General features: G+C 37.8%; 1 protein-coding gene across 1 annotated transcript; it reads right to left on the bottom strand.

The window, feature by feature from the left end:
• Window positions 1–2,478: 2,478 nt before the first annotated feature.
• Window positions 2,479–18,370, bottom strand: LOC128607897 (carcinoembryonic antigen-related cell adhesion molecule 1). Its single transcript, XM_053625156.1, has 12 exons — window positions 18,011–18,370; window positions 17,150–17,467; window positions 14,446–14,721; window positions 14,095–14,349; window positions 7,946–8,075; window positions 7,418–7,455; window positions 7,122–7,144; window positions 6,544–6,642; window positions 6,326–6,399; window positions 3,055–4,572; window positions 2,877–2,969; window positions 2,479–2,511 (listed from the first exon to the last, which is right to left on the bottom strand). The coding sequence occupies exons 1-9, from the start codon at window positions 18,057–18,059 to the stop codon at window positions 6,355–6,357; spliced, it is 1,233 nt and encodes a 410-aa protein (XP_053481131.1). The 5' UTR covers window positions 18,060–18,370; the 3' UTR covers window positions 2,479–2,511; window positions 2,877–2,969; window positions 3,055–4,572; window positions 6,326–6,354.
• Between the last annotated feature and the right edge of the window lie 9,348 nt (window positions 18,371–27,718).

Raw genomic sequence — 27,718 nt, 5'->3', positions numbered from 1 at the left:
GTTCTGAGAGAGGTTCACAGATCCGCGGGCCAAGCACTAGCAGCTCATGGGCTTAACAAACAGCACCGTTTGGTTGGTAAAATAATATATATGCATACAGTATATGTCCAGGCAGAACTACACTACTGTATCTACTAGCAAGCTGTGTTTATTCAAATGAAACATGACTGCTCCCTACTGGTCTTGTGTTTCATGTGCCCGCATTATGTGCGGGATTCCACATGATAATACATGAAATCGTAGGATCCCATTTCCTTTGACGCGCATTTATAATGGCCACATCTGTAGGATTTACAGGGGAGTAGTATAGAACATTCCGAAAGTAACTTACCTATGTCGGTCCATACTTTTAATTGGGTTTTAAAGAATGCAGCAACTCTTCCATCCTGGAAGGATGCAGTAATATCTATTATACCAAAGGAAGGTAAGGATAAGTACATACAGACCATTATTGAAATTAAATGTTGACTTGACTGTTCACATCAATTATTGCTAGAAGAATGGAAGAATTCCTGCCTAACTTAATAAATCAGGCAGGTTTTATTCGTCAGTGTCAGACAAAGGATAATATTAGGCACACATTGCACATTATGAACCATATTAGGAGAAATAAACCAAAAGCACTGATGCAAAGTTTAGATGCTGAAAAAGCCTTTGATTCGGTTAGCTGGACCTCTCTCCATAAGGTTCTACACAAATTTGGCCTCCACAAAATTATAATCAGAAGTATATAGGCACTTTATGATACACCGACTGCAAAAATAATTATTAAAAATAAATAATTTAGTGGAACACAAAATAGCCTGCTGTGCAGCTGATATATTGATTTATCTTGGAGACCCAACCAAGTCCTTACCTCAGCTCATGAAACAATTTCAGAGTTCTGGTCTGATCTCTGGATATCAATTAAATATTGATAAAACAGAAATAATTCCATATAATTATAGCCCCCTGAAAATATTAAAAATACATACTCGTTAAAATGGCATACAGAATCATTTACATACTTAGGGGTCCATTTGAAAAAAAGACAGAAAAAATACATAGAAAGAATAAACTAATTAACTGTAAAAGAATACCACTAACTGTAAAAATCAAAGAAGATTTAACCAGATGGAACTTAATTCCCTTTTTTAGTTTTAGTTTGAGGATTGAAGCAATTAAAATGAACATATTGCCAAAATTTCTATATCTCTTCCAATGCTTACCTATACTTCTTGTATCCAAATCCAAGGATGCCTGGCTTTTAATTTTGGACATCCTGTTCAAAGTTTATGGCCATAAACAATTGTGGTGCTAGAGTGTTGGCAGAACTTGGCCCAAATCTGGTGTTCCCTAGACAACACCTTCGGTGCTTGGCTCCCTAATAATCATGTCATTTTTAGTTCAAAATTATATAAAAATTTTTTATCTAGAACTACTTATGAAGTATACTGAAGCTAAATCTTTCCGAGCTTTAAATGCTAAAAACACCACTTTCTAGTCAACGCAAAACTTAATAAGCAGCCAGTGTAGCTAAAAAAAAGGGAAATGTACTCTGGTTTCTTCTCCTGCTAAAGTTGTTCACTGCTGTATTCTGAAGAAGCTGAAGCTTGCTTAAAGACGTAGCAGGGCAGCCAGCCAGTGACAAGTTACAATTCATTTAATTTTTTTTGTATAGTGTTTTTTAACAACAGCCTTTGTCATAAATCAGCTTATATATGGATATAGATTTAAATTCCTAAAGAGCAAGCCAGAAGTGACAATGGCAAGTAACAACTCCCTGTGATGACCTCAGGAAGAAACCTTGAGAAAACCAGACTCAAAAACTAATCCATCCTTTCCTGGGTCACAATACTGGTATAGTGGGATTTTGTACATTACAGTATAGAGGTATAGAAGACTTAAAAGCAATAAGAAATAAATAAGTAATAAATATTTTTTATAAAATTTGTATTTAAAAATGGTAACATTTGGTGCACATCAATGGTCTTGATCTTGCTTCTTGTTCCTCGTTGACGATTCTTGCCTTGCCTAGTTCATGCCTGTTGACAGATTGTCTGGCCTATTGCCTGTTTCTTGAATATGCTAGTCTCATGATTTGGATTTGTCTGTGTGCCTCTCTTTATTAAAAGCTCTTATCTGCACTTGCATCCATCCTCACCTTCATAACGTTTAATATGTGACAGAGGAACAAGAAGCAAGATCAATGAACATAAAACAAAATGAGGAAACGTGTACAAATGCTTGGTAAGGTGAGAACACTCAATACTTCACAAAGTCATGGTGTTCAAAAAGTCTCTTATATAGCGTGGAGTGAGTCAGTGTGAGACTGGCAACAGGTGTGTGTGATTAGAATTCCGGAGAAGGTGAACATGTGTGTGGGAAGTGTAGTCCATGGTGGCCATGTTCGTAGGCCGCAGTGCAGGATGGGAAATGTAGTCACTGAATTGATGTGATATGACACTCATGCCCCAAGTCCCAGGGTAGGCTCCAGGCTCCCTGTGACCCTGTGTAGAACATTTTTGTAACCTTATAGAAAAAAAAAAAAAACCACACACACAGCCAAATCATGTCATTTTTCTTAAGATTGGAGTCAACTTCCTGTTTTATGCTGGCCACACCCCATTGTATGATGACACATAAATTAAGTCATCCTATTTTTATAAGACACTTCCACTGCAAGGGCTTATAGTAACATAGATTCTGACTTTCATTTATCAGACCAGAAAATAAATACCAAATTTCAATTACCAGACTAGCCCTAACCCTATACTATATCCATATAAACACATGTAAAGAGAGAGAGAGAGAGAGAGAGAGAGAGAGAGAGAGAGAGAGAGAGAGAGAAAGAGAGAGAGAGAGCGAGAGAGAGAGAGAGAGAATAAGAGACTCACCTGTACATGTCAGCAGAAGCAGAGTCCAGCACACAGCATGTAAATCCATCAGGAGAGATCCAGAGCTCCACCACTGCTTCTCAATAAGCATCTCTACAGAAAGATCTGTGCTGAATACTCACCCGATGTGACCCAAAATGAACCGAATAGTGACGATTAGTTACAGTATAACACAAACCTGGGGAAGTGAGCAGAGTAAGCAGATGAGACAGCAGGTGAACAGACTTCAGGGAGAAAAAATCCTGGCTATGGAATAACACTTAAAGATGTGATTTCAGCACTGCAAAGTTTATGATAACACATCAAACAAGTCTCAGTATATACAGTATATCAATGCCACAAACCAATTTCAGCTCTGAAATTTAAATCCAAGCTGGAATACACCATTATTAATTTTTTTTAATCTATTCTTCTGTCTACAGAAGCACACACAAAACATTTCACAAACCATAGTATGTTCAGCAAAAAACCCAAAGATAAACACGCACTGCTGTATGAATGAAAATTCTCTTGCTGTATGTATGTTTGTAGGCATGTGAAGGATGGTGCGAGGACAGTGATGAGTCATGATGTATTGTGAACATGAACACTAAATCACACTAAATAAATTGGTGATGCTTGTCTGTGGCACCAAATGTGGTTGTTCTCTGAGAATAAGCTTTGGTTAGTAATTAATTGGCTAACCAGTGAGGTTTTTCCAGTCACTGACATAACTTTAGTTAGACTAGTTTGTGTTACCTGTTTTAGTTAGTAAACATGTAATATATTTCTGTCATTTAGAGTACTTTGTGCCCCCTAGTAGGTGCTGTGATTTACCCTGCATTCACACTGAAAGGAGTGGAGTCACTGATGTTTTCTTGTGTAGAAGGATCACAGCTTCTATTGTTGCTCGTGGACATTTCCTTCCAGCAGGTTTCAATAAGAATGGTTTCATCCAAGAAGTTTACTCAACTTTTAATGTACAAATGTTTTACTAAAATACATGTATATTTTATTTTTGTTGACATCGTTTTAATTTATCATGTAATATTTGTCTAAACCTTGATTATTTAGTCCTGTGCGCACATACCTCAAGATTGGCTAGCTAGTTATTTAGGGGGGAAAAAATGAAACTTTCCACTTCCAGCCTGCTATATATTAATTTAAAAGATGCAACTTAATAAGTAGAAATAAATATAGAAAAAGTTAATGATTGATTATTGAATTGCTGAGCATTAATTGCATGTAGTTGCCTTTTATAAGTGTTGTTATGACAGAAACTCTTCCAGTCTTTGCGTAAGAGAAACTGTAATAATTTGAATTGCAAAATTACACATGTGGATAATAAATGTTTTTACTTGATACATCTATAATTGTGACTTGAAATGAAGTGCCAGTTTTCTGGATTAAGTAAAGAAATAAAAACAGCAAAATAGAAAGTAGGTAAAAACAGATCAGCCTTTAAACTTTCTATTAATGCGTTATTCATTTATTATTTATTACTCATTCATTATGAGAAATATTTCAGAAATCCATGTCAATGTTTTTCTCTTCTTCAAAGCTGGCAGTCAGAAATGTGGAATTGCTTTGCATACTCTTTTCTATCATGTGGCCTAACCAGTGTACTTTATTCCAGGTTTAGTCAATGATTCTCAGTATAACTTCCTCTTCCTCTTCTCAAAGCAGGCAACGTATGTCCTCTGGAAAACTTTAACCCCTATAACAGATGAAGTGCAGTGTGTTGATCACACAATCATGTATTTCTTCCTAAACTGGGTTTACATAAACATATCCACATAATCATTGCAGCAAATGTGTTCAAAACGGTATTATAATTACAGGACTCAAAAAAAATATAAAATATGATCATATGTATGATTGGTGGTGTATACTAAGTGCTGCTTAACTACTGCATTTATATGAAGTTAGCTGAAGAGGCTCATTGTTTTGAAATTCAGAATCCAAATAAATCCTGTCCATGTTCACAAAACACACACATGTACATAGATTAGACTAGAAGAGCTAAATGCTGGTGCAGGAGGAAAGTGATTTTTCTGAAAAGACCATAAACATCAATGACAACAAAGCAGAGAAGACCAAAGAGCACTGAACAGTAAACATGCAGACGGGTGTTGACCTGCACAGCTTTACGGATATAAAAATATATCAATAATTAAACACTATTAACAGCAATCAGGGACATAAAAAAATTTAGGTCTGGAACTGCCAGGAAGAGGACACAAGCATACTGCCTCCTGAGGACGATAAAGGAGCCAAAGAAGAACTCAAAGACAAACAGTTTCAGAACTGTACAGTTTAGCTGAGTTTTGTGGTTGCCATGTTTTAAGCGCTTTGGACGGGCTGCATGAAAACAGCTCATAAAATGCAGCACCTACATCCCCAAGCATCATTGACTCTTCAAACAGAACTGTGCGTTGTCCTCAAATGAGTCCAAATGAGTCTTTGTGAATAATGAAAAATGTTGAATTATGTTTAGTACCAATATAATTTAGTTCAAAACCTGGTCTCCTCCATAGAGCACTCAATAAGATAATAACCCTAAAATGTATACACCCAAATCAACACAGAATTGGTTGCAGGAAAACAAAAGCGTTTCAAGATTTCTTGAAATGTTGTGCATGTAGGAGTGCTCCAGGATCCAAATGTCTCTAACCTTCTTACAAGAGGAAGCATTATCTTCATTAAATACTGTATTAATTATCGGAGTGGCACTCATTTTGAAGCGTTTTTAATATAAAAATGCACTTCTTTAGAAAATATTAAGTTTTAAAAATATGACGTTACACTATATAGTGTTCCTGTATAAACTAAATTTAACAGTTAGGTCTAGTCTCCTATAATTCAACTGGACAAGCGGTATTCCAAGAGTGCCAATATTTAATATATCAGCACTGGAAGATTTTACTGTTTGTATCACTCTACTTGTCTTTGTTTGGTACCATTACTACACCGTTACTACATGTATTACGGGCTGTCAGTCAGTCGGAGCATTACATATTAACAAGCAAAGCTCCATCCAGCTGTGGATACCACTTTCTTTAGGAATTATTTTAATTAATGAAGCAAAAATTAACAAAACATTGGGCCATATGGTGTCTGAAATGTCAGTTACTCAAAATCAATTCCATGTTTATTGAACTGTTGTATAAAAGCTATATCACACTCGCAATCTTGCTGTTGTAGTGAATATCAGCACAGCTGCAATTACCTGCACCTCTCAGCCTGCAACCTCGGGCCTACAGCCAAATAACAGCCGTGCTGATATTCAGTATAACAGCACTCTTGCTCTACATACTCATGCTCATGTGATATTGCTTAAATATAATCCATTGCATTTGTTTTTCTGGAGTTGAATCCATATCAGTCTTATTTCTGTATTTCTCCAATCAGCTACTTTGATGAAACTAATTCTAGTCTGAAATGAATTGAAGTACTGTAAAGCTGCTTACCTCATTATCCACAAAGAGCTGAGTGAGTCCTAACTACGGACAGATTCCTCCATGATGTTTACATATATTGCTCCCTAGATTGTCAATAATAAATGAATAAATTTAATAGCCTGTACTTGAAATGACAAAATATCAGTATATCAATAGGTAATTTCATCAACATTGGGGTTGGGATTAAATTAATAATGCAATACAAATACATTAAATAGACTGCTTACATTATCAAGTTGAGGTGTGCGCATCTGAGTGTCAGATCCACTCATAGTCACTCCAGACTTATTATTTTGGAAACAGTCAATGTTTTCATAATTTGAATCCTAATAATTAAAATAAGAACACTGTAAAATGGCTAGTGATAAATATACAGGAGATACATTCAGTAAAGTGTACTTGAAATTATGAACAATATCATTATAACTGATCAGCTGACTATTAGTAAACATTCGAGTACATATAACTTCATGAATTCGAGCAGCACAACACAGACTAGTCTAAGGCTTCTGCATGCTGTGGGAGGAAGTCTAAATTTCCCAGCAGCTTCAAAAGCAAAGAGCATCTAAATTCAATTTCTTGCAGTGAAGCAATAGTGTAGAATAGATTTTCTGTGGATAATTACGGAAATTAGGTGCTTCTTCATATTCCCACATGCCCTGATCTGAGCTTTACTGATGAAAGAAGGACCATGTCATTATCATGAGTTTATTAAAGATTATAGAAACACTAACGGACAAATTTTAGTCTCATTCTCTACTTTTAATATGAATTCATTCATATAATTTAAAATAAACTGACTTACATTTTCATCTGCATTCTGTGTTGCTGTATAAGAAAGAATATATATAAATAAACCACTAGCTTGCAATAAAATATGGTGTATGAGCTCCATATTTTGTAAATACTGTATAGCCTAAAGAAACTTTATGAAGTGTCATAAAATTACAGCGTGTGTCATATTATTGAAGTATATGATACTTTATTATCCTCAATGAGTCAATATTATAACAATGCCATCAGTATATTTTGCCATCAGCTACATGTCTGGTTTTGAGACTCAGCAAATATTTATCAGTGACTGAAGATCTTCACACATACCTCCATTCTGCTTATTTCCTCTGGAGTTTGTTCTTGGCCTGCATGACAGTAAAATGTAGACCAGATAACACACACAGATCACACAGGTTTCAGTGTATTTCCTTCACAATATTAGCAGTCACATGATATAAATTGTAAATAGATCAAGTCAAAACATTTTTAAGAGTGCATTTATTTATTTATTTATTTCAAATGTATTTCATTCTCATAGAATCGGAATTTTTCTTGTTAGTTATAATACATAATATAATACATAATCCAGACCTTTCTTATTCTGTTAAAAAAAAAAAAAAAAAAAAAAGGTTTTTCTAAGGAAAGGAGAAATAGCTGTCTGGACCTGTGTGCCAATAATTTTCAAATTCTGAACAATGATGAAATTGTTTTGATTCAGACTTCTTGTTTCTATGCGACTTTTAGAAAATACATCTATATAACTCCTGTTTTTTTTGTTGTTTTTTTAAAAATGCTGCTATTAAAGATTACATATATGAAATACCAACCACATTAAAAACTGAATAATTTACTTACACTTCTTTTGCTTTCATAAAGTAGAAAATCAAACCAGCAATTCCAGCAACACCCAATAAAACCCCAATAACAATCCCAGCTATAGCTCCTGCAGACAGTGACTCTCCATCTCCACCTCCAGTCCCTTTCTCTATTAAAAAAAAAAAAAAAAACAGAAATGAACCAGACAATAATTGAAATCAATGACATGAAAACCTGTGAGGCAGAATTTCTTAACAACATGAAACTTCCCTTATTCAAATAGAAATTAAAACCCTTTTTTCTCTTTTTTTTTTTTTTTTTTTCCCAGCTGTGATTTTTGATTCAGGTTCTGATTATAAGTGAAAACTCCTATACTACTGTATGTGTATAGCCTTGTCTCCCTCCCCCAAAAGCTTCCTAATTAAGTTCCTTATATACCCTCTAAATACATACCTCTGTTTTCTAGCAAGCTCATTTTCTCTAAGTAGCTAAATAACTAACAATGTGAAATGAATGATGAGCAAAATATATTTTATTATATCTGGTTACATGAAGCCAAATTGATTCATTATTTGTTTTTTGATTATCTCACATGGATGTAATGTAAACTACAACAAATAACTACAACAAACACCTTCTGCAAAATTCAGTAGCAAGGATATTAACATAATAGAAAATGAAATCTTATTGGACCAGTTTTAAATCAGTCTACAGAATGCCTGTTTCCTTTAGAAATGACTATAAAATGCTTAGTACTTTATAAATCTTTTCAGCAGCATCATACATCATTGAATGTCTGACAGACATTGTTCCAGCTTGTGTTTTAATCATTTAATGCCAGTCTTCTCCATATTCCTCCTATAGAACTAAAACAGTGATGAAGCAGCCTTTTATTTTTATACAACAAATATCTGGAACACATTACCATTTATTTTAAAATAAGTAAATAAAAACAGTTAAATACATATTGCTTCACTATAGTATTATTTCCTCATCTTTTATTAGTCACTTCTATTTTACTTTTAGAGTACTTTATGTTAACTATTGTTCTATTATTCCATTGTAGGGCTAACATATTAAGGATTTATTACATAGTCCACTGCTCTCCTATAACCAAAGACGGAAGTAGGTGCAGCTGAAGGTTGAATGTTTGTTTTAATTTATGATTTAAATATCTGACTCTGTTTAATTATTTATCTGACTCCAAAAGATTATCTTCTAGTTAGTGGTGGAAGCATAATATCTCAGTGTCATGTTATGGAGTTCTGTATCTGCATGTGAGTGTTTATTTTAAATTGAGGCACAGTGCCTAGGGAATTGGTCATCAATTTCTTCTGAAGACATCTGTGGATGAAATAGCCTTAACATGAGCTTCATTTCTTAATTGAATTTGAACTTAATCATAGATATAATCTAAATAGGTGATGTGCTTTTATTTTCCTTACTCCGGCACTGCCTGACTTTTGAAGATTTAACATGTTTGACTTTCATTTCAACTAGGGTGCCAATGGAGCGCATGGTGAAATTCCATGTTCCTACATTCATACACTATGTTAGATGCCAGCCTCAACTAGGTTAAAGGTACTTCATAAAACATAATAAAATGAATATAAAAAAAACTGAATATGAAAATGAATAAAGACAGATCCAAATAAACAATAGTTCCACTGAACAATAAAGTTACATGTTCTCTTCCTCGAACTTGTTCAGTACTTGTAATACGGATTAAATACGTGTGGGCAGATGATGTAAACTATGGATCTGGTCCAATGTTATTTTAGAACAAAGAGCAAGCTGAATTTTCTCAACATAAATTTTGTGTGTAGTTTGTTATCAGATTGTCTAGATGTACATCATCTATCTGATGAACAAGATTTCCTCTCCTGTGCTGTAATGATGTCTGGAAACTAGGACTTAATGTCCTAGTAATGTCCTGTAGAAAGGTCATATAGAACATAGAGAAATCTCATTTAGCGCTTTAGGAATTAAATCACCTTTCACGTTGTCTTTTATTTTGATCACAACCAGACAGTTATATTGTTTCTGAGTTTAGTCGTTGCTTAGACTTTGTTGATGCTGAAGAAGCAAAAATCTGAGGAACCCTTAACCTTCAGACTAATGATTTGCAATTTCTGCACACAATGCTTGAAAAGAAACATGTATAACGAAGTTGAAAAGGTAGAAAGAGTTCGATGAATTAGTTAATGGTCTCTCTCTCTTTCTTTATATCGCTATTAAAGTAGTGCTTAAACAGATACATAGCAGACAAATATACATATAGACAGTTTTATTTTGTAAATGCATACCAAGTTAATGTTCACCTATCATCATTCCCTGTTAACGAAATCTGTCACCACCTAATAAAACAGTTTAAGTCACTAACCAAAGTAAGCATACAAACTGACGCTATGATAAAAGAATAAAAACAATTAACCTTTCTTAAAGAACTTCCTAAATCCTCTGATCAAGTATATAGCTGTGCCATCTGTCTATTAAATAAATGCCAATCCTTCAGGTTGAAAAATAAGGATGAAAATATTCTGCCAGTAGTTTGGCACTGTGACTCAAAAAGTTGTTTTTCATCTGTCATCTGAAAGCAAACTACTGTCCCAACTGCCGTACAATACTGATAATGCTCTTTTACTTAAGAGGGCTGAATGGCAGACCTTGTTAAATAATATTATGTGATTTCCTTATAATGTCTTATATTTTATAAAATATATTGTTATATATCTTATATTACTTTTTTTATTTTTGCCTTTTCTTATACATTGACATGGGAGAAGAGGGGCCAATGTGGCAATGCTGGTGCAAAGGTAAGACTGCACAAGAATATATCTTTGAAACTGTAAGTGACTAGTCAACTTAATCCTTCACATGGTATTCATAAGGTGCCATAAGTTTCTACTACTCTATGGATCACGCTGAAGTTTGAACAAAATGGTTTGACTTAATATCCAGAGCAGTAGTGTACAAGTCATTTCTTACAAATTTGTTTATTAACTTTTATTGTATGCTTAAATGCAATAAAAGTTTTTTTTTTTTGCCAGATTCAGATGCTCCTAAACAAATTATTATAAAGTGTGAGTTGTAACTTGTCAACAAAGACTGTACCATCATTTCTAATATAATGCATTTAATATGGAAAATATTTTCACTGAAATATTTCAGAGAAATTTTTCTTTACATTAGTTTACACGAAATGTCTAATATTCTGTTCTGTTGGAAATATTCCTTAACTGTTAAATTATTTTGGAACCTTTAAAAATAAGTTGCCTGCTTCTATACCTTTGGCTTATAGTGTATATGTCTGCTCACTGTCATAAACCAATACAAAGAAATAAAAAGTAATAATTTTGACTCCAGATAAGGAGTGGGTAAAGACAGACTGGTGTCTGATCTATGTTATATATACGTAGCTTAGATAATGCCTCTCTGCGGGCCATGGTGGACTGTTCCCAAGTTGAAGTACTGTAGAACTCCTAAGCATTAGATCTCCCCAATTACTCTTGTATAGATACGAGATATATATATAAAAAAATATGATATTTATATAAAAAAATTAATTATACAACAATATACTCTTTCCATGCCATCGTGCTCTTTGCCTGACAAAGCCATTCACAAAACATATTTGACAGTTGGTGTCTAATTCTAAAATCACCAGATACCAAATGTACAACAGTTTTGTCTTGCTGCCATCACAAATAAAAACGTTTAAACCTTAAATAATGTAGTTACGGAGGGTGTGTACATTTGTCACACTACATGAAGGGTGGGGATCCTTATAGACTGTGGAACAGAAATGTACTCAGTGTGTCTCCACCGATTTATTTCACATTGGAGTACAATTTTTTCTTTTTTACCATTATGGACGAAACAATCGTTTGTTTTAAAACATCATCTTTAAATGTTTTTCTACCTCCTAAAGGACCCTCTGACTTAAGAGACGATCTTTGGAGTTGTTGAGGCCCTGCTCAGGGTTAAACAACAACGTCTTTATAATATCTTCATGAGGAAATTGTCAAACTAACATCTTGTTTTTTTTCTTGGAGCAAAAGTCAGGTCTCATTTCAGCATGTCCTCTTGCACAGCATTCTTCCAGGGGTATTATGAATTTTCGGAGCAGCCATTGTAACAAATAGTTGCAGAGTTTCTTCTGTTTTAACTACATGGTTTTAAATAACCATTATTTAAGCACTGAGACGCACAACTCTCCCCTTAATACATTAACAAACACATTTGTAAGCATTCTGGTCAGCAAAACCCCAGAAATCACACGTCTCTGTCTCACACAGAAAGGCAACTGCCAGGAAAGATCATACATTCATGTCAAACAGTGTTCCTAGAGGTTATAAATGTACATGACTTGACTGTCATCCCTGGACATGGGATGTCAAAGCATATACAAAAGATTATGTATTTACCAACTGTTCTATGTAAGTATCCTCATTGCTGAACCATTTCCCGTAAACTTGTTTATAGTTGAAACAATAATGCACGATTCTTTTAAACAGCACTTTTAAATGTTTTACCTCCTAAAGGGTTATGTTTAGAAGGTATGTAAAAAAAATTTTTTTTTTTATTTCTTTGGACATATCAATGGTTTCTGTTTTAGGGGTTTTATTTCAGTAAATGTTTAATCAAAGTCACGCCGTTCTCCCAAAAACGTAATCACCATTTGTTTTCATTTATTTCACAAGCAAACATTCTAAAACATGATTCTTTTAGTCAACACTAACATTTTACCTCCTAAGAGTTATGTTTAGAAGTCATGTAATATGCGTAATTCTTTTAAACAGCACTTTTAAACATTTTTACCTCCTAAAGGGTTATGTTTGGAAGACATGTAATACACGCGATTCTTTTAAACAGCCTTTTTTTTTTTTTTTTTTTACATTTTACCTCTTAAAATTTATATTCAAAGTCAACCCATTCTCCCAAAAAAGTAATCAACAGTTGTTTTCATTTATTTCACAAACAAATATTCTGCTCATGTATGTACACATTCAACCATCATGCTTTTTCTAACAATGTAGTTACACAAATCGAAATCCCTCACACAGTAACACACATGAATACCCAATATTAACCATTTGATACACTTTTTCTTACATCAGACATAGGCTATTTCACCTAAATCATCCTTAAGCTTCAAATAAAACAATACCCCCAAAAACTAATCTCAGAAACAAACATTCTCTTATACCACAAAAAGGTATACATTTCACTCACTCACTCATCTTCATCCACTTTATCCTTTATCACCCATTCATACACTACGGACACTTATTTTCCAATATGCCAATCAGCCTACCATGCATGTCTTTGGACTGGGGGAGGAAACCGGCACGCAGCACGGGGAGAACATGCAAACTCCGCACACACATGGTCATCAGACCCCGACCCTGGCAGTGTGAGGCGAACGTGCTAACCACTAAGCCAACGTGTGCCCAAGGTATATATTTGGGTGTGATTAATACTGGGAGAAACACGTTTCACAACAGTCTCATTAACATAAACACATTTGTTGGGGGATATCCCCCACACCCCTGGAAAGGAAGGACACAACCAGACATAGAGGTGCCAGAATGACCCACTGTCACAGTCGATAAGGTTACCCTCACCCCTAGTCATAAATTAGGTGTACCTACAGAAATGTCGTTCAGGGAAGCACAAAGGGTGATAAATCAGCACACACTACTTTGACTGATAGTTTGACAGAAAGTGTATGATATAACTACTAAGGTCAAATTAGCATATACGAGGACAATTGTGAATGTTGAACGACATGGCCACCACTGGTCGAGCAATGTTCAGCAGCTATTAGACAAGCACAATGAAGGCCAATTTTTCCTAAAATTATATTGTTTTTCCTTTGATTTAGGTGCTTATAGGATTGCACAAAATTATGTAATATCTTTTAACGTCTTTAAGGGCCCGAAATGGCTCGAAACCCAATAACTGCTGCATGCAGCTATATTATTATTAGTTATTGCATTAACTAAACATATAACTATTATTATATGATTAGTAAATGCAAATAATCTTTTAGATGTTTAAGCTCAGAATAGACTTAATCTTGATTTTGCGTTTTAATTCAAATATCTGATATCACATTTATTTGATGAGGGAAACTCTAAACATTTAGAGTTTTAGAGTTTGAGTATTATAGAGTAATGTTTTACCTTTTACTACCAAAACATGGGATCCAGAGGCATCACGTCCGGTTACAGGATTGGAGGCCATGCAGGTGTAATTTCCAGTGTGCATAAAGGTAGTCGGCTCCACAGTAAATACGGATATATTCACTTCAGATAAAGTCCCATTAAACATCCATTTGTACGAGGCATTTGGTGTAGATTCAGTACGGCAAGACAGTGTCAATTTATTTCCTTCCTCCACTTCAACTGGCCCATCAATTATCACATTATCTGGTCCAACTGTAACACACAGTACAGAGTCACTGTCTGTTCAATTAAACTTAGATGTTTATTCAGTTTAAAACAAATCAGCACCAGGAATATATTTGTACTTACAGTTAACAATCATTCTGTATGTTGCAGTGTCAGAGCTGATGGGGTTGCTGAGAGTACACTGGTATTCACCACTGTCTCTTCTACTCACCGGACTGATCATCACTGATCTGTTATCATTCGAGAATGTGATGCTGTCGCTAGCTGACAGTTTCTGATTATCTTTCATCCATTCAGCACTGTAGATGATTCCACTTGCCTTACAGGTTAATGTAGCAGAGGAAACATCTTCTATTAGATCATCTGTTGGTCCAGTAAGTGCTGCTCCAGATATTTTTTCTGTAAAATTCACAGAGGAAACAAAAACAGTCAAATACATTCATATAACAATATGGTTTGAGATGGAATTTGAATTAGTTATAGGGCCTGGGACTGTTAAAGTTATAAGAACATTAAACATAATCCGATTATTGTATCACATTTGTCAAATCATTTATTTAAGAACTTACTTCCTATTTGTCACATAGCAAAGTCATTTTCATTGAACCAAATAGCATTTTGATTCTGTATATCTGTGACTTTTAGCTTTTGGGTTATAACAGCAGTTTAAACATTTCACTTACTGTTTAAGAAATCCCAATAACCTCTGTTTTCCCAGATATAGCTCGATATCCTAGCCAATTAGCTATTTTCAGACCTCTTGTAGATAAATTATATTTATACCATAGCACTGTTGAATTCTGAAATCTGATTTGTCATTAGGTGTTGATTAATTTTCTATAACAACAGCTCTGACAGTGGTGCCGAATACAAATCAAATAACAGGTTTACATCAATCCTCTCATTCTAAAACATTAGCGGTTTTATAGTAACATCTCATTTCATTATTTGATAATGAAAAATGTCTTGAAATCTGTGAAATCTTCTGAAAGATGACATTTACTTAAGATTGATGAAAGGATTCTCAGGTGTTAGTGCTTTGTGTAGCAGTCGCCACAGGACACTCTGCTTCACGCTGGAGTACATAATTTACTATTTCCCTATAACAGCATGCCCTGTTTTATTTATTTTGTATTCCTTACACAGTATATACACAAATTATACAACTGCTAGTTAAATACAACAATTCTGCAGATTCATGAGTCCAAAATATAGTAAGTATTAAACACAAACAATTAAAATGCTCAGTTTATCTGTCCGTTACTTAATTTTTTACTTGAATTAACATGTCTCAGTGTGCCATTGTCCACTTTTTTGTGGCCATCGTTTACAGTTGTCTAAGGTTTGTGAAAGGCAAAAAATCAAACATCAGTGAAAAATGTGTACATTTCTGGGAGAGCTGCTTTGGCTTAATTTAGTGCCTTGCTATTTTTGTATTTGTTGCACATGGTTTCAATAACTAAACTAACTAATCTGCTACAACAACAACATTTTCTGCAACATCTGCAATGGAACAGTCCATATTTAGTCAGCTTTAGCGCCATCATGGTCTTGTGTAGACCGGGTATTTCATGCAAGTTTGTTAGATAAATCTCATGACTGTCAACAAGTCACATGATATGAAATAACTCGCAGTAAATGGTGAGGTTCAATGGAGGACTCCTTTCTTTGTTGATATTGGATGCTTCACATTGGTATGGGCCTGTGTCATATCTGATCACACTAGTAATGGTCAGACTGCTGTTGTTGTCTGTTAACTGAACTCGCTCCCCTGCTGTTACCTCAGAGCTGCCATTCAGCCAAATAAATGAAAGAGAGGAGCCAGACGCAGAGCAGACGAGACTCACAGTGCTGCTGAATTCAACCAGCTCTATTTTACTTGGTACTATGATAACATTGGAGGGTGGCACTGGGGGGTTAAAAGGTAATACAGGGCTCAGGTGGACACCAGTATTTGATTTTGATACACAAGATTTGAATGTTCATTTATCATCAAAACATAAGCATAATCACTGTACCAACACTATTAGCTCTCATGATGTTAGATAATAATCACTGTTTCACTGTTTAAGCCGTACTGACCAAGATAACAAAATATAGAGAAAAAATTTGTAGAAATTAATAAAGTACTCTTTGCCAATTTATTTTTAGTCCAACAATTCTGCTATTATAGAACTACACATTTTTTATGTGGGCGCCAGTCACCGATATTCAGTCACCAGTTATGGAGCTTTCAATAGAGGAGATTTTACTGCAATATGACAGCAGAAGTCAAAATGGCAAAAGTGGAGTGGACAGTGACACAACTGTCCTACCCCAGTGGTAGTGTAGCATATTATTTATAGGATGATCATTACAGAAATCTGTTATCAAAAATGTTTCTAAACTCCACAGTTCCTGTATTTTTTACAGTTCAATATTGTACTATAAATTTAATGTTCTGAATTCGAGACATTAGAGTCAGACTTGACAATATTCTGTCTCTAATTCAAATACATGTTCTATTAAATGAAACAACTGAACTATTTTTGTGTTAGTTTTACATCAGCAGTAATATTCAATGCATGTTCATAGTCATCTAATGTAAGAATAATCTGATTAAGAAAATGTTCTACAATTTGAAAGGGGTGTATTCCAATTCAGCTGTGAAGATGTAATGCAGTACAAATCTGTGTACTTTTAATCCTTACACACCTGTATAAAAACTGATTATAGTTACTTATAAGCATTAAAGACTTTTCTTGCATTTGCAATCTGAGGACTGTACTAGATTAAAGAAAAAAATCTTCCTGCAGTTGTGTTAAAAAGAAAAGTTTTGTTTACTCACCATACACCTGCAGTGAGGTTTCACCTGTGAAAGGACTTGTAGGAGTGTCTACAATCAGAGAATATCGTCCAGTATCACTCTCAGTCAGGCTCCTGAGCTCCAGAGCATAAGTGGTGGGGTTCAGACTGACTCTGTCAGTGTACGGTGGCAGTATTGTAATTCCACCAGGAGGTCCAATAAGAATGCCGGTGTCATTACAGATCCATCTGATGAGGTGATGTGGGGGATCAGGAATACGGATTGGAGTAATCACCACATTCTCCCCAACTGCTTTATTTATTCTCTCAGGTAATAACAGCTCTTGGCCAAAACATACTCCTGTGTGAAGAAATAAATAAGACAAACACAAAAACAAAATAAAACAAAACACTCTATAATGAAAACACTCTTCAATAATAATAATAATAATAATAATAATAATAATAATAACTAGACCGGTACATTTCCTGAAGAAAATGTGAGTGGTGCTTGCCGTGGCGAAACCCGGGGCGGGGAGCCAATACTTTTGAGAGCCGCCCGCGTAGGGTGCCAATACTTTCGAGAGCCGGACATATAGGGCGCCAGCACTCTTAGAGCTGGCCATGTAGTGCGCCAATACTTTTGAGAGCCGGACAGATCGGGCGCCAATACTGTTTAGAGCCGTCCGTTTAGGGCGGAAATAGTTTTAGAGCCGGCCGTGTAACGCAAAGTTTCCAGAGATACAGGACGTTTCAGACCAAGTCCCTTTGTGGCTATAGGAAGGGAAACTGTGTAAACTGCACTGCGCTGTAATGTTTATTTCTTCTATTATGCTGCAGGAAGCCAGGCTGCAGTTACTCACTGTATTCATCTTCACAGATATACGAAGAATATAGTGTTCACCTGTACATGACAGCAGAAGCAGAGAGCAGCACACAGCGTGTAAATCCATCAGGAGAGATCCGGAGCTCCACCACTGCTTCTCAATAAGCGTCTCTACAGAAAGATCTGTGCTGATTAATCACCCGATGTGAAACCGAATAGTGCCGATTAGACTCGAGTTAGAAAGCAAACGACTGAAAAAGCAAAAGTTAACTAAGTAAGCAGACGAGACAGCAGGTCTGTAAACAGTGCCATTAAAGCACACATGCAGGAGTGAACAGCCTACAGGGAAAACTATCAGAGTAATCCTGCACCGGTTTATCTCAGATCGTCACATTCAAGTTCCGCCTTTAACCTTATAGTCAGGTGATGATTCAAGATATTTAAAAAATCGCTTATTCTAAATGTATTCAATATCAGATAAAATAGAACAATAACTGCAACAGCAATAATAATAATAATAATAATAATAATAATAATAATAATCTCCACAAGCAATACAATATGAAACTTCATGTTAGCGTCTTATTTGAGAAGACATTCGTTTATAGAGCAACAGTACCTGACTTTGAGCTGCTGTGCTATTATGAATAGGAGAAGTGTTATAGTATGTGAGCGTTTGGTTGAAGTGATGTATAAATCAAAATGTTTTCTCATGTTATATCAGCAAAAATCAAATAGTAGCCTCATATGCCTGTTCTTGCTAAGTAACACAGAACTAAAAAGACCATAGATAAATATACTAAAGATAAAGATAAATTCACCGACATGAACATATTCACCAAATACACCTTAAGGTTTTGTGACATAGCTCAGTGCTAAATTTTAAAGCTGATTGGTATGTGGTGGTCAGGCTGTTTACAGTCCATCCACCTCCTATAACACTTTAGCCTATCCCAGGGAGCATCAGGCACAAGGCAGGGTACACCCTGGAGAGGGTGCCAATCCATCAGAGGGTACAATCACATACACACTCACACACCCATTCATACACTACGGACACTTTAGACACGCCAGTCAGCCTACCATGCATGTCTTTGGACTGGGGGAGGAAACCGGAGCACCCAGAGGAAACCCCCACAGCACGGGGAGAACATGCAAACTCCGCACACACATGGCCCCGGCGGGAATCAAACCCCAGACCCTGGAGGTGTGAGGCGAACATGCGAACCACTAAGTCACTAATTATTTTTGATAATTACTTAGGATCAGACTCTGAGTGCTGAGTATTTTGACACCAATTTTATGTCCTAAATGAAAATCCAAGTAGTATGATTAATTTAATTTTTTTAATTAAGTTTAGTGTGTTATATGAACTTAAATTTGAGTGGTTTGAGTCAAATGTCCAAAAAGGGAACGCTTATTGCTTATATGTGAAGTTAGTCTACCAGAAGTTGCAGAGATGGACATGTCGTTCAAGTTTCATGAAAATAGTTCAATGCTAAAACATGTTCATGATCAGCTTTCAGCAGGTATGACAGGGTTAATAAATAATGATTAGACATACAATTACAGATTAGGTATACCACATTTCAAGCTTACAGTACGTACACTGCTTATGGACGTCCACACCACAATCTATCCTGACTTCCTCAGAACATTTCCTGAACAAGCCTGCATTAAAATCAAAACCAAAAAATAGGTTTCACATATTGCGCTCAAAATATTATGATAATATTGGATGGACCCAAGTGACAGTGCTGCCTCATTTTCTTTTTTCAAAAAGTCAATAGAAGTCGCTAGATGATGTTATAAACTAATTTGCATATAAATTATTCATCATGATCATTGGCATATCAAATTCTAAACTAGGATACATGAAGTAAGATTTCCGATTAGAATATATTGTATGGTGAATATAGAATACAACACTATAGCACCACCATCAGTCTGATCAGGCTCATATCTCTGCCTGAGCTAACAGTTGGGAGTACTGCTTACTGAACAAGTTTCATGTCTCTATGGCATACAGTCTTTTATCCCTATTGTGTTTTGACGCTGAAGAAGGTGTGAGCTAAACTTGTCACTAAAGACTTCATCTCAATATCTCATTATGTCACTGGCATTGGCAGATAAGGTAATTGCAAAGACAATTCATCACATATGATAATTTGCCCCTCAGATTAGCCATCCTCTTAAACGTGCATGAGGTAAGATTAGTCTTTTCCTCCCTCAAAATTAGCTCTCCATCACTTAAGTAGGTGAGATTTGATGATCAGGCCAACGCAGCCCACACTGGGCCACTGGTAATTTTGGTGATTGGTGTGACATTGACCCCATGACACTGGCGTGATGTGGGCTGCCCACAGTCGACCAATGTCACACCAATATTCAAAATCCTAACACCCAAGACAGTTGCACACATTTGGGCCTTAATGATCTGATGAGGGTAAAATTTGGCTGTCCATTTGGATGACCATGCATAACATTTAAGCAGTTGTTTGATATTCGGCATTTTCTTGTTATCACAAATGAGCGTGTAAATGAAGGAGAGATAATTATCAGAATTTAGCATATGAAGTTCGTGAACACATTTTGTTCACAATATGAAATAACTTTTTTAAAAAAAAAAGAATTATTTATTTTAAACATTTTTATTTAAACAAATATCTAATAAATAATTTTAACTGTAATAGACAGATAATATATAAATAGCTTTGCTAATTTCATAAATAATGTATTAATACCATATTATTTATATATATATATATATATATATATATATATATATATATATATATATATATATACACATACATACATATATACACACACACACATTATATATATATATATATATATATATATATATATATATATATATATATATATATATATATATATATATATACACATACACACACACACACACACACACACACACACACACAGGGTGCGGGCCAAATGTCTGAGACCACATTGAAAATCTATGGATTTTTTTTTTTCATTTAAAAATGGAAATAAATAGAAGGGTTTAGAATTTTGACATATTTAAAACAAAGAAAGTAAATGTTCAATATCTTGAATATTTAATATTCAAGATTCTGCACAATTTTTTACCTCCCTATTTAAATGGAAGCAAATTAGTGACACTGACCATGTTAACTGTACAAAAGGTCAGATTTTCCTCATGTCTGATCTCTTCTATTGAAGCATGCGTTCAGACGACATTACAATAGATTTTATCTAAAATGGATCATAAGATTTTGCACAAACTTGTGTAGTCCAGGACAGCTCAAGTACACTTGCAAAATCTAATATAGATTCTTCCTTCCTCCCTTCCAATCTGCTATATGTTATGGAACAGACGTTTCTTAATATTTAGGGGGAGAAAATAGATAATATAATAATTTTATAATAATTGTATTGCTGAGAATTGCTTCCTTAATCTGCCCTGTGTGCATGGAGTTCTCCCCATGCTTCAGTGGTTTCATCCCAGAGTCCCACAGCGTGAGTGAGCGTGAATGGATGTGTGTGTGTGTGTGTGTGTACCCTCCGATGACTTGGGATCCCATGCACGGTGTCCCTGGCCTTGTGCCCCATGGCCCCTAGGATAGGCACCAGGCTCCCCTCGATCCTGAGTAGGATAAGTCTGCAGACAAGTTGGTTGCTGAAAACAGCACAGAAATAATTTTAAACACGAAATGCACAATCCCCTCTGAAAGTATTGGAATGGCAAGGTCAATTCTTTTGTTTTTGCTATACACTGAAGACATCAAAAGATGAATATTAGAGATGCACTGATATATCGGCCAATAATCGGTATCGGCCGATAAAGGCAATTTTTAAAAACATCCGATGATCAGGGCGGATTATATCCTGTCAATGAAAAGAGGGTGGGAAAACACATGGAATTTGTGCTGTGTGTAAAGATGATGTCTCTTGTGTGGAATTACTTTGAATTGGGTGACAGTGATGACAAAACTGCAGTTTGTACGCTCTGCACTGATAAAATTTTACACCGCATGCTGCAGCAGAGCAGAAGCAGCGCATATATTTTTCACCACAAAGCTATTATGGTTTTGTGCCTACTTTTGTTTAAGGTCTCATACAATAGATTTACATGCATCCAAGCTCAAAAAAACACTTTAATGTGCTCATAATTTAAATTGCAGCAATACCACCCCCCCGCCCCCAGTGTCACAAACGACTCGTTAAATGATCCGTTCTAAAGGATTCATTCTAAACTCCTCCTTTCAGAGAGCATACTCTGCTCTGATTGGTCAGATGTCCCAGTCTGTGGTGATTGGTCCACCGTGGTCAACGTGTTTCAAAAAGGAAACGCACACTACCATGACGAGTTTCAGCTCTGTCTGTTCCTAGCAGCCAGTGAAGACCAGAGGCAGGGTTTTTTATTACAAACCTTCTGAGGTTCATACAGGAAGTAAGTCTGGGGTCACTAACGACTCGTTTCTGCTGTTCAGAATTGGTTCCTTCTATTGGGAGTCAATAACCCCGTTTGTCGTGCACTTAGATTTTTTAAACTTTGCAGACTTGTTACATACACAATACATGAAAGGTAATATTTGAAAAACCATAATAGGTGCACTTTAATGAATGAGTGCTTTTATATCGGACCGGCAGGGTTTCGGAGGGCACTTCAGTGGCTAGAGGTCTGGTGACAACAGGCTTAAGACGTGACACGTGGAAGGAGGGGGCGATGTGGCTGCGTCCTGGTAGTTCCAGACGGTAGGTAACCTCATTGATTTGTTTAAGGATCTTGAAGGGCCCAGTGTATCTTGGGGTGAGTTTCTTGCAGCCATGTGGTTGTCTTAGGTCGTTGGTGGATAACCATACTCTATCGCCGGGTTGGTAACAGGGATGCTCACTGCGGTGACGATCAGCTTTGCATTTGTATGTGTTTACGGTCCGTCTCAGGCGCTGGTGTGTGTCAGCCCAGACTTGCTCACTACGTTGGAACCACTGGTCTACTGCAGGTGCTTCCGTGGGAGTCGCATTCCAAGGAAACAGTGGAGGTTGGTATCCAAGTACGCACTGGAATGGGGTGAGATTTGTGGCAGAGTGTTGGAGAGAATTTTGGGCATATTCGGCCCATGGCAGAAATTTGCTCCAATCTTCGGGGTTAGAGGCACAGAAAGTTCGGAGGAATCGGCCTAATTCTTGGTTGACCCGTTCCACTTGGCCATTAGTTTGTGGATGGATGATAACCTGATGTGAGATTTACTGTGATTCCCATCTTTTCCGTAAAACTAGACCATAGCCTGGAGGTGAATTGAGGGCCCCTATCACAGACTACCTCCTCCGGAATGCCGAAGACATTTTGAAATAGTAGCTCGGCTGTCATAAAGGCGGTGGGCAGGGCGTGTAGTGGAATGAAGCGCACTGACTTTGAGAATCAGTCCACCGTGACCAGAATGGTTGTGTTTCCTTGGGACCTGGGTAGATCGGTTACAAAATCCACAGATATATGTGACCATGGGCATTCTGGTAAGGGTAAGGGCTTGAGCTTGCCAGCAGGAAGTGTCCGTGGTACCTTATTTTGTGCACACGATGAACAGGATGCCACCACTCTGTGTACTTCCCTTTCCATATTAGGCCACCAGTATTTCTCCCGTAGCAGATGGTATGTGCGTTGTGCCCCTGAGTGACCTGTACCAACTACCGTGTGGGCCCAGATAACGAGTTCCTGTCAGTAATGTTCAGGCACGAATAGTCTTCCTGATGGACATGTTTCTGGAACTTGGGACTGGGGAATGTTCTCCAATTCTTGATCAAGTTCCCACTCTAGGGCACTGATGATACATGAGGGGGGAATGATGTAATCCTCGTGGTCCTTCACAACTTCTGTGTGGTCCAGACGAGACAGGGCGTCAGCTTTAGTGTTCTTGGATCCTGGGTCGCTATGACAGGGTGGACTGGAACCTGGTAAAAAAAAACAGGGACCATCGGGCTTGACGGGGTGACAGCCTTTTTGCAGTGTGTAAATATACCAAGTTCTTGTGATCTGTGAATATGATGAAAGGGTGTGTAGCTCCTTCCAACCAGTGCCGCCATTCCTCCAGGGCTAACTTGACGGCCAAGAGTTCTCGATTGCCCACATCATAGTTTCTTTCGGCCGGTGAGAGTTTTCGTGAAAAGAAAGCCACTGGATGGAGCTTTGGCTTTTCTCCGAAACGTTTCGAGAGAACTGCTCCTACACCTGTCTCAGATGCATCGACCTCCACTACGAATGGTCTAGATGGGTCTGGGTGCTTGATAAGGGGGCGGTTGTAAAGGCCTTCTTGAGTTGCTCAAGTGCTGCTTGGGCAGCTGGGCTCCATGGCAGGCGTTTTGGCTTTACTTTTAACAAGGACATCAATGGATTAGCTATGGCACTGAAATTCCAGATGAATCGTCTGTAAAAATTAGCAAAACCCAGAAACCTCTGTAGCTCCTTCACCGTCGTGGGTGTAGGCCACTTCACCACTGCTTTGACTTTTTCGTGATCCATGGTAACCCCTTCAGGGCTAATGATGTATCCCAGAAATGAAATAGTGTCCTTATGGAATTCACACTTTTCAGCTTTTACGTACAACTGGTGTTGGAGTAATCATTGCGTGACATGACGGACGTGGTGAATGTGTTCCTCCTTGGAATTGGAGTAGATCAAGATATCATCAATGTACGTTATTACATTATGTCCCAGCATGTCCCTTAAGACGTCGTTGATGAGACACTGGAAGACAGAAGTGTTAGAAAGCCCATACGGCATGACCGGGTATTGGTAGTGCCCGGGTGTGGTGCTAAACCCCGTTTTCCACTCGTCCCCCTCTCTGATCCGGATTAAGTTGTAAGCACTGTGTAGATCCAACCTGGTGAAGATGGTAGCAGTGCGCAGCTGTTCTAGAGCGACGGGTACTAACAGCAGTGGATAGCGATACTTGACGCAGCATTGGTTTAAGCCCGGATAGTCTATGCATGGTCGTAACCCTCCTCCCTTTTTCTTCACAAAGAAAAATCCGGCAGATGCTGGGGATGTAGAGGGTCGTATGTAACCCTGGAGTAATGCCTCTTGAATGTATTCCTTCCATAGCTCTCTGCTCAGTCTGTGTTAGTGGGTAAACTCTTCCTCGGGGTGGTGTAGTGCCTGGAAGCAGATCGATGGCGCAGTCGTGGGGCCGATGAGGTGGTAATCCACTAGCCTTTTCTTTACTAAACGCTTCGCTGAGGTCCTGGTATTCAATGGGAATATGGACGGTGGTAGTATTGTTAGGGCTCTCTATGGACGTGGTTGCTAACATGATCACAGGTGTCTGAAGACAATGTCTGAAGCAATGAGGGGACCAGTGTATGATCTCCCTTTGAGTCCAAGAAATACTCGGGTTATAGTGTTCTAGCCAGGGCAGGCCTAGGACCACTGGATGTCGGGCAGACACAGTGACGTGGAAAATCATACTCTCCTGATGGAGTGCGCTGGTACGGAGGTTGACTGGTTCAGTGCACCGTGTAATGAACCCCCTCCCAATGGGGGCTCCATCGATAGCTTGAATCCGGCGTGGTGTGATTAGTGGGCGGATGGGGATGTTGTGCTACTGTATGGTGGTTTGGTCGATGAAATTCCCCGCCGCTCCTGAGTCAATCAGCGCTTCTAAAATACAAGACAACCCTGAGTACTCTAATGTGACCGGCATTAAAAATGCAGATTAAAACGAGCTCCGGGCTGCTGAACGCAAACTCACCCCTGGCTGATGCTGCTTAGCGGCTGCGTTATCTCCTGAGGTGCGGCGTCGCTTGAGAGGGCATTGTTGAACGAAGTGCCTTTCCTCACCGCAGTAAAAACAGCGATGTTCGTGGCGTCGTCGTTCTCTCTCCTCCCTGCTAACCCGTGTCCGACCCAGCTGCATGGGTTCAACGGGAGGACCTTGAACTGCCACATCCACCTCACTGCGTACGGGGCGGCGGCTTTGTAGCAGACGGTCAAGGCAAATCACAAGGCTAATAAGCGAGTCGAGTGTTAGTTGGTCATCTCGACATGCCAGTTCGGTCACGATGTCAGGATTTAATCTCTGGCGAAACATAGTTTTAAGGGCAGGTTGGTTCCATCCGCTCCTTGCTGCTACAATGCGAAACTCGAGAGCATAATCCGCCACGCAGCGTGATCCTTGTTTCAGGGTTAATAATTCCTCCCCAATCTCCCTGTTGTCTGGAGAGTGATCAAAGACGGTCCGGAATCGCTCTTTCAGTTGATCATACGTGGTTATGGTGCTATCTCCCTGCTCCCACTCCGCTGTGGCCCAGAACAGAGCTCTCCCAGTCAAAAGTTCCATAAAGTGGATGATCTTCCGACTCTCCGTCATGTCTGGGTAGGTAGAAAAGGACAGGGAGCATTGTAGGAGGAAACCCCGGCAGCGTGCCGGATCCCCGTTGTATTTCTCCGGCGCCGGTGTGGGAGGTAAATGTGTAGTCGCCGCTGTAGCAAACGGCGTGGCTTGATTTAGCCTAGCTACCTGCTCAGTCAGGTTGGTTAGCTGTTGGTCATGGTCGCTGACAAGCCGGCCGTGGCCGTCGATGGCTTGCCGCCAAGGCGGATCACCCGCTGCTTCCATAGGAAGGCAAAGTATTCTATCACATACCGTGGGGAGCACAGAAGCAGAAGCGGGCGGCAGGATCAGTACGTAAGTCCAAGGGTGTTCAAAGCTCATGGTCGTAAGGCGGGCAGAGGTCAGGCGATCGGGCGAACAAAACAATAGGGGACGTGAGCAAAGGTCAAGGAAACTAAGCGAACAAACACTAGAAACAACGGCTTGGAATATCGACAGAGAACAAGTCTACTGAACTTATATTTCGCAAAGTGAGATGCGTTCAAGGTCTCTAAATAGCTGTGGTGCGAGAGTGACGTGAGTGGCTGCAGTCGTGTGTGATTAGAACTCTGAGGAAGGTGAGCGCATGCGTGTGTGTTGCTTCTTGGGAAACTGAGTCGCGGCTGGACTGGGATATGACAATTAATCCTATTTATTTATTCATTTATACTTTTATTATTCTATGTTTGTTCCTTTGAATTTGTATTGTATATTTTTATATTTTGTATTTGTTGCATTTGTCTTATAAACATTGTTCCTATTGTGTCCTGTTGTATCCTGTTGTTTTTTACTTCACACTGTACAGCGCTTTGAGCTACAATTTAAGTGTATGAAATGTGCTACATAAATAGTTTCTAAAGATCAAGGCATCTACAATGAATGTTAATTAAAATGATCTCATGCAAGGATCAATCTTGTTTTTGCATTTTGATTCAAATATCTGATTTACTTGAGAGAAACCATAATTAAATTTTCCTAAGTCCAGAGTAATGCTTTACCTTTAACTATCAAAATTTAGCCATCAATTTCTTAATCCCGCTCCCGCTCAATTTCTGACCGTGACCACCCGTTCCTGCAATGTGTGTGTTCCACTCCCGTCCGTTCCCGCAATGTGTGTGTTCCACTCCCGCCCTCACCCACAAACATTCTGTCACAGCTTGTAGATATTGTGAAAATTTTTACACAAACGTTAGGTCTATGCTAAACGTTCAGAATAACAGACATAAAACATTGCATTTAATTAAACTGACCATAAGTAAAAAGCACAAGTAAAGCACCACACAGGACAAACACATTGGGCCAATTTTTTTATTAGCCTTATAAAACTCTATCAACTTTTAAATCATCACAACTAGCGGAGCCTAAAAACTTATTTAAACGTATGCATAACAACACACACACACACACACACACACACACACACGTAACA

Source organism: Ictalurus furcatus, chromosome 1 (assembly GCF_023375685.1).
Source record: "Ictalurus furcatus strain D&B chromosome 1, Billie_1.0, whole genome shotgun sequence".
Taxonomy (NCBI): Eukaryota; Metazoa; Chordata; class Actinopteri; order Siluriformes; family Ictaluridae; genus Ictalurus; species Ictalurus furcatus.
This window is presented reverse-complemented; position numbering and strand designations above follow the sequence as displayed.